The 8,244-nt window shown below is 48.3% G+C and overlaps 1 protein-coding gene across 3 annotated transcripts in view; it reads right to left on the bottom strand.

The window, feature by feature from the left end:
• Window positions 1-8,244, bottom strand: part of Acad10 (acyl-CoA dehydrogenase family member 10) — a 48,394-nt gene that overhangs the window by 9,878 nt on the left and 30,272 nt on the right. For all 3 annotated transcript variants that reach the window (XM_023720524.1, XM_004635991.2, XM_023720525.1), the window contains 2 exons: window positions 7,172-7,345; window positions 1,864-2,264 (listed from right to left, as the gene is read on the bottom strand). In XM_023720524.1, the coding sequence (XP_023576292.1) occupies window positions 1,864-2,264; window positions 7,172-7,345 (575 nt within the window). The remainder of the gene's footprint in view (window positions 1-1,863; window positions 2,265-7,171; window positions 7,346-8,244) is intronic.

Here is an 8,244-nt window from a genome sequence, read left to right as displayed (position 1 = left end):
GGCGGAGCAGCAGAGGCGGAGCAGCAGAGGCGGAGCAGCAGAGGCGGAGCAGCAGAGGCGGAGCAGCAGAGGCGGAGCAGCAGAGGCGGAGCAGCCGCGCTGAGCAAGCCTCTCTCCCTTCCCTATATTGCATTATAGGCTACCCGTGGGTGTAGCACTCACACCCGTAGTCCCAGCACTGGATTATGAATTAATCCCAAGTCTGCCCCAATGACTGCATGAAGCTTTGGGGCGGACAGCTAGACACAAACCATAACAGCTGTGGTGGGGCACACCAGGCACTCTGAGGCAGGAGGATCGCAAATTCAAGCCCACCCTGAGACTCTCAAAGTAAAAATTTAAAACAGGCTGGGGATGTAGTTCAGTAAGAAGGCCTTTGGTTCAATCCCTATAATTGGGCAAAGGTAGGAGGGGGAGGGAGGAAGAGAGAGGGAGGAGACTAGGGGGTAAGAGAAATATGGAGGGGGAGAGGTGAGGGTTGAGGGAAAAAAAAAAAGGGCTGGCTTCTCCAGGCAGACAGCCCTGCCTGGCCCTGTGGGCTGCCTTCCCTTCTGTCTTCTAAAGCCAGTCCCTCTGTGTCCTCTGCTACGTAGGTGACGCAGAGTTGGAGGCTGGCACCTAGACAACCTACTAGCACAGTGGCTTTCAACCAGGGGCAGGGTTAATTACAGGCAACCATACTGCAGAGCCCTTCGAGGTCAATCTGTTTCCACAAGTCTAATCTTAAAAAGCAACTGGTAGATTGGAACATACAGAACTTCACTGAACCATAGGAACAATGATACACTTACCACAAAAGGAAATGGTGGGAGCCTAACAAAGTTGTGGACAGTAACTACCTCAGGGGGCAGAAGACTTTAGAGAACTCTTCTTTTTTTTCTTTTTGTGGAATTAGGGATTAAACACAGGGCCCTGCACTGAGCCACACTTCTAGTCCTTTTTTTTTTTTTTCAGACAAGATCTCACTAAGTTGCTCAGGCCTGTTTCAAAGTTGCTATCCTCTGACCTCAGCCTCCCACATACCTGAGATTTTAGGCATGTGCCACCATGTGTGCAGCTTTGACAACGCTAGTTCTTAGAAAAGTGCGACCACTGCACCTGGCTGCACTGTGCTCCTAAAGATCTCAACTCAAAAACCAACTCAACCAAGAAGAGCAGCCCCGCATGGAAAGCCACACCAGACATCTCACACCTCACTCCCCCACTTTGGTATTATAGATTCTCTTCAAAAAGACTTCATCACTCAATAGAACAGGCATAACAAAAGCCCAGCTTTCTAAACCCAACACAGCACTCCTCTTTCAGCAAAAACACACGGTGTGGAGGGTGTGGCGGGGCACACCTGGAGCCGAGGTAACAGGACTGCTACAAATTCAAGGCCAGCCTGGACTACTTCATTTTCTCTTTTTATTGATTTATTTTTTAATGTATTTGGTTGTTACAGGGTCTCACTATGCAGCTTGGATTTACAATGAGCCTCCTGCTTTCAGCCTCCCCAGAGCTGTGATTACAGGCACGCACCGCTACACCCAGACTCTGGCCGGCTCAGCTCAGTGTGCATAGCATGGCACGTGGTGCTGGGGATCGAACCTTAGTCCCTGTGTGTTTGCCTAAGCAGGCACTTTAGTCCACTGAGCTGTCTCGCCAGCCCCAGCCTGGACTACTTAGCAAGACTGTGTCTCACAAACAAACCACACACCAATAACTGGATGATGGGGAGCTGGCTCTTTCAAGTGATGGTGCAAAGCCCAAACAGTTCTCTCAGTCCACCTGACTCCCCCAGCACCAACAAACAGATGTGGTGGACATGGGGGGCTGGCCATCTTAACAAGGATACCCTGCCTTTCTCACAGGCTGCCTGACCTTGAGGTCTTCTATCAGCAGGGACGGGGTCCACTTGTCCACAGAGGCCTGGTGTCTCTGCAGCTCTGGCTCCAGGGGGTACACATGCTGTGCCATAAACTGCCGCAGCCGGTCATACAGCTCTCTGACCTGTGGGGAGAGGCCCTCTACCGAGAAGACCAGGGCTCCCTGTGGGGCGTGAGCCGGGCGCGCTCCTGGGACAGAGCTATAGCTTCTCGTGCCTGCAGGCCTCAGCAGCGATCGTGGACCAGCCAGAGCGTGGTAGGACCTTGTCATCGGTTTGGCAGCTGACATCTCTTTGAAAACCCGGAATCCTTCTTTAGTTGCAAAATCCCAAGCCAGATTAGAAGTGAATTCAGCCAGCTTTCCACTTTGCTCAGCATTGGCTGAGCTTGCCTGCCCTGAACAGAAGGAAAGAAAATCAGTGATTACTCTGAACCAGCCCTTCCTATCAAAGGTGACTTGATGTGGTAGTCATCCCATTAGCAGCCACTACCAGGCTGGCACTTGCTATGGCCTAGGTACGATGCTGAGAATACTGAGAATTCACTGAATTCCCAAAGCAACACAACTGTTCAAATCCCCACTTGGTGGACAAGGAAATCGGAGTCTCAGAGACAGAGGTCACTTGATCAAGTGGGAAGTCAAACCCAGGTGTGCCTGCCCTCTGCTCTTCACCTCTGCTTCTCCTCGGGGCAGTGGCAGCCCCGCTCACTTCTGCTGCACCAGCGGCTATAAGAAATCCTGCGTTATCCCAGACGAGCCGCAGCAATTCAGTAGCAGTGTTCCCATGGATTGGATGAATGGCCAGGTGCTAGGCCCCATCTCGTCTGCATTACAGAGCTCACTCACAGTGAACTCTCATAGTCCACTTAGACTTTTTCCCCCAGGACTAGGGATTATTGAATAAAGTACACTGAGCTACATCCTCAGTCCTTTTTGAGACAAGGTCTTACTCAGTTGCTAAGTTACCCAGGCTGGGCTTGAATTCTTGAGCTTCCTGCCTCAGCCTCTTGCATGGGACTACAAGGTGTGCCCCTGGCTAAAATGGGCAATTCTTTATAAGTACAAGCTATTCCACTACCCCCCAGTCCTCAGAATGGAACAAAGAGAAAACACGGCAGCCCTCCAGGAAACGCTTCTGGTTGGCTTTTACTACAATGCTGTAATTTATATGGGAAATGGTGGCGTCTCAAAGCTACCATTTCCGAAGGAGGGCGAACTCCTGCTTGTGAGCCTGCTTCCGTGGTCCGAGAGGTCGGGGATCCTCTAGTCACTGTTTTGCTCATGGCCCCGGACTGTCCGGCAGTGCTGGCACTCAGCAGAGGCTCAGGGACATGTGACTGAGTGGCCAGTGGCCCCACAGCACCTGCCATTCTCAGAAGAATGTGGCAACCTGAACAAGCAGCTTGCTGCCAGCCAGTATCGGTCTCCCTGACCGGGAAGCTAAGGGCACATGACAGCATGCACAAGCAAACCCACCGATGCGTTGCTTTCTGCCTGTCCTTTGTTTTGCATTTTTCATTTTGGGAAACTGCAAAGATATTCAAGAATAGAGAGAAGAGTATATGAGCCTGAACAAATTACCGCCTACCTCCAACCAGTCCTGTCATCCCTACCTCCCCTCCCCCCACCCAATGTCTTATTAGGTCATCTGTCAATGTTTCATTATGGAAAGGTAAAGACTTAAATAAATAAATAAACAGCTAACTGCCAGGCATGGTATACAGGTACCCTCATACACAGGAGGCTGAGGCAGGAGGACTGAAATTTCAAGACCAGCCTGGTAAACTTAGCAAGACCCTGTCTCAAAACAAAATACCAGCAACAAATAACAAAAAGGCACTAAGGAGATAGATGGGTTAGTGAGCAATACAGTACCCCGGCCTCAACCCCAGCAGCGTAGATGCACATACACAGGGCATGTTAATGGTATTTCCTTAGTACCATTAACAATCCAATCAGAATGCAAATTCCACTGTGGCATAAAATAGTGTTTGTGTGTAAATAGTCCTAACGACTGAACCCAAAGCCTTTACAGTGACCTACATTCCCAGGTCTTTTTTCAAAACTGTGGAAGTCTAAGCTTCTAAATTGCTCAGGCTGGGTTTCAACTTGGGATCCTCCTGCCTCAGCCTCCTCGATGGTGGAATTACAGGCATGTGCCACATGAAAGAAAAAATTTTAAAGACAATTTGTTTGGGCAAGGATCTAAACAAATTAACGTCTTCTACTCTCTTCCTCTGCCGTTTCCTTTTGCCTTCTGCCCCTCCACTGTGACAAGTATTTAAGAAACTTAAGTATTTGCCCTGTGAAGTTCCCCATGATTGCTTTTACTGGTGGCTGCACGCTGTGGCCCTGCTGACTGTGTCCTGAACCCCATGCACCCTGTGGATCTGGAGTCAGCGCTGGAGGTGGGGAAGTCGGGCTGGACTCTGGAGGAAGCTACACGGAGAGCGTCACCCCGGGCTGCTTCTGCCTTTGTCCTCTCGGTGCTGCCAGCAGGCACTCAAGCATCCTGCCCAGCGGTTAGTCCATTCCAGGCTGTGAACTGGCAATGGGCTAGTTCTAGCCTTCTGTCCAGGACGTGCTCCAGACTGAACTGTTCCCTCACTGATTACCTGGTCAGTCCGAGGTGGAGGAAAAGCAGAAGAAATGCTTAATGCTTTTCTCCATTTGCCAACTTTCACAATGAGTGGTTTCTGTGGCATTCTCCAAAGCCACCAATGTGACTTCACCTCTGCTTTGTGTCACTCATTATGTATGGATCTTAATGTGCTTGAGGTGTCCATGTCATTTCCACAGACAGCCTTACTGACGCTCAGACCCCTGCTGTTAGCAAGTGGGAGCCGACTCAGGCTGGCTCCTGAATCCTTGAATTTGACCCTTGTGGTCTTTGGACAGCTTTTTGCCTATTGTGGGTTCGTCTCACAGAGAGCCTACCAAGGAGCCCTGAACCAGCTGCTTCTAAGAAGCCCTGGTTTCTCCGTGGGAATGGTATCTAGAAATCCTAAGGTGAGTACACAGAGCACTTGAAGACTTTCAAACTGAGCCGTAGCTCAGTGGTACAGCCTTTGCCTCATACACACAAAGCCCTGGGTTCTATCCTCATCCCAACTAGCAAAGATAAAAGGCTTTCTACCTGCCTTCCCTCCTATGTACAGGAGGGCAAACTTTACCTACCCTTCAATCTCTGTCTGTCTGTCTGTCTCTCTCTCTCTCTTACATATTTGGTACAGGGCCTCACTAGGCCGCTTGGACTCAGTGATCCTCCTGTTTCCAGCCTCCCCAGTGCTGGGATTACAGGCATGCGCCACCACACCTGGTCTCGTGGCCGGTTCAGCATGTCCGGGAGCAGGGCTGGCACAGCATATGGAGGTGTGTGTTTTTTTGAGACAGCATCTTGTTATGCAGTTGCGGCTGGCCTCAGGCTCACTCTGTAGCCCAAGTTGGTCTCCAACACACAATGACCCTCCTGCCTCAGCCTCCTGAGTGCTGGCATTACAGGCATGGGCCACCACACCTGGCCTCCCTTCAATCTTCTTAAATAACTTATTATATTATTTTACTTGCCACCCTATAAAGTTTAGAATTAAATATTCTTCCACCCCATATAAATACTCCCACCCCATGTAAACACAACCAACAGTCAGCTGCAGTGGCAAAACCTTTTCTTCTCAAACATTCCACCTTATAGGTTATAATCTAAAACTCTCAGCTAGCTAAATAAAGTATTTTCTTATGTAGGCAAAAGCAACATCAAAGAAACATAACACACCCCTTCCCAAGCAGCTTTCTTACTAGACAGTTTGACAGTATCTGCAAAAATCCCAAAAGTTCATACTTTGAACCTTGCAGTTCCAATTCTGGGAATTTATCCTGGAGATACGTTCACACATGCATGAGAAGCCAGCAACTATGTGTGGCTACAAGAAATCCACAAGCGATAGAAATACACACTGATATGGAAACTGGTTACATGAATGCATCTACCATACAAGGAATGTGCCAGGGCAGGAATGACGCGGCACTGCGCATGTGCGCGTGGGGTCTCTACTAAATGCTGGTAAGTAAACAGATAAAGAACTTGCTATCTATGGGGCTGGTGAGATGGCTCAGTGGTCTAAAGCACCTACTTAGAACAAGCTAAGCTAAGCAAAGCACATGGACCGTGGTTCAATCCCCCAGCACGCCCCGCCCCCTGGTGGGCTGAGCTGGCCACACACACACACACACACAAATAAATAAAATTAAAAAAAAAAAGAACTTGCTATCTATAGTTGTTAAATATATATTATATACATATACACAGACTGATATTTTATAATAATTATTTTTTAATTTATTTATTTGTGTGTGTGGCCAGCTCAGCCCACGGGGGGTGGGGGGGAGTGGCTGGCATGTGGTGCTGGGGGATTGAACCACGGTCACTGTGCTTTGCTAAGCTTGTTCTAAGTAGCTTAGACCACTGAGACATCTCACCAGCCCCTTTATAGTAATTCTTAAGCATAAATAACTTAAAATCAAGGTACTAGAAAATATACCAGGCATAAAGCTCAGCCATACAAGGCCGAGTTCAATTCCCAGCACACAAAAAAACAGGACGATCACATAACGCACAAACAGAGAAGTCAAATGGATGGAGGTAAAGGCAGATTCAGAAAAGATTTCTGGGAAAACACCCTTTCTCATACATGTGATATCTGGACGATAAATTCCCAGACTTAGAATTTCACAAGTTGTTTTTGGAGAATGAATACTAAGAAAAGAATTTTATTTTGTTGTACATGACTTAATTTTTATTATGTGCGTGTATGTACCCCCCAAAGCTTCATGCTGTCATAGGTGGGCCTTTTTCAGAGGTGGCTGAACGTGGCGTATGTGAGTCATTGTACAACGCTAGATTAAGGGTGCCAGGACTAAGGGTGAGTGATTATCACACCAGTGCACTGACTGGCCTGGCACGGCCCCCACCTCAGTGGCCTGGGCGGAGGGATGCAAGGGGGCTCGTCTCCCCTCCTTACTTGTTTTGCCCACCACGAACTGTTTCTCTTCTGTGACACCCTCTGCTGTGCTTCCTGCCCTGGAGCCAGCGGATCAGGGACTGAAACCTCTACAAACTGAGCTACATAAATAAACCTTTCCTCCCTTAGTGCTGGGCATCCGGTATTTCATCTGAGCAATGAGAAAAGTAACACAAACATTATATATACAGAATTCTGGCCTCGCAGCTCCCACCACAACCTCTGCGCTACAGGAGGACCGCAGCTGTCTGGGCTCACCCATCGGCCTGGCCACCCCTCATTACCTTGGAGCGATCGCTTGTAGACTCCTTGTAGGATTGCAGCCACGCGGAAGAAGGAGAATGCCATATAGAAGTTCCAGTTCTGGGCAGGGGGCAGGTCCATGTGAAGGCAGTACATCCTGCAGTACTCCTCGGCAGCAGGGATGCCCAGCTGTGTCAAGTCTCGGGCACTGACACCTGTGGTGAGAGACAAAGCCTCGGGAGGGTAGCTAGCAGGCACGCGGTCCTGGCTTCTGTCTCTAGCACAACATATACAGCGTTTTGAAAGAACAGTCTCACTAAGCTAGGGGCAAAGACAATTTCAACAAATTAAGAGTCTCAGCGATTTGCTTCATTTGTACCATTCTGATGATGTACAAACACCAATATATTTTATCCTTGGGACTTGACCCTTATATACCAGCAAAAATACTACCACAGGCTAGGGAGATAGCTCAGTAGCTTAAGCGCCTGCCTGGCAAGCAAAGATCCTGAGTTCAATCCCTGGTAATGCAAAAAAGAAAAAAAAAAAAGAAAACAACAACTGCTACAACAAAGATGTTCAGTGCCTTTTTTGGTGGGGTCTGGAAATAGCATTAAAAAAACAGATTAAGCCAGGCATGGTGGCACATGCCTATAATGCCAGCATTCAGGAGGCTGAGGCAGGAGGAGGGCTGAGAGTTCAAGGCCAGCCTGGGCTGCAACATGAGCTCAAAGCCAGCCTGCACTACATGGCAAGACCCTGTCTCAAAAGACCAAAAGTTTTCATTAAAAATGAAGCTGTAGAAGAAATATTTAGCAGCATTAAAACATGTTCAGGGGCCAGGGAGATGGCTCAGTGGAATAAACACTTCCCTGGCAAGTGCAAGGGCCTGAGTTCAATCCCCAGTTCCACCAAAAAAAACCAAACCAAACCAAACAAACAAAAAAAAATGTTCAAAGCATGTAATTAAGAGGGAAATAAAAGCAGGTCATAAAATCATATAATCTCATTTTTTGTCTAAAAAGGTACATATACACACAGAAGATGACAATGACAGACTGAAATGTCAGTGAGTGGCTATCTCGGACTACTGTACTAGTGATTTTTTAAAAAT

Source organism: Octodon degus, unplaced genomic scaffold (genome assembly GCF_000260255.1).
Source record: "Octodon degus isolate 3935 unplaced genomic scaffold, OctDeg1.0 scaffold00076, whole genome shotgun sequence".
Classification (NCBI taxonomy): Eukaryota; Metazoa; Chordata; class Mammalia; order Rodentia; family Octodontidae; genus Octodon; species Octodon degus.
This window is presented reverse-complemented; position numbering and strand designations above follow the sequence as displayed.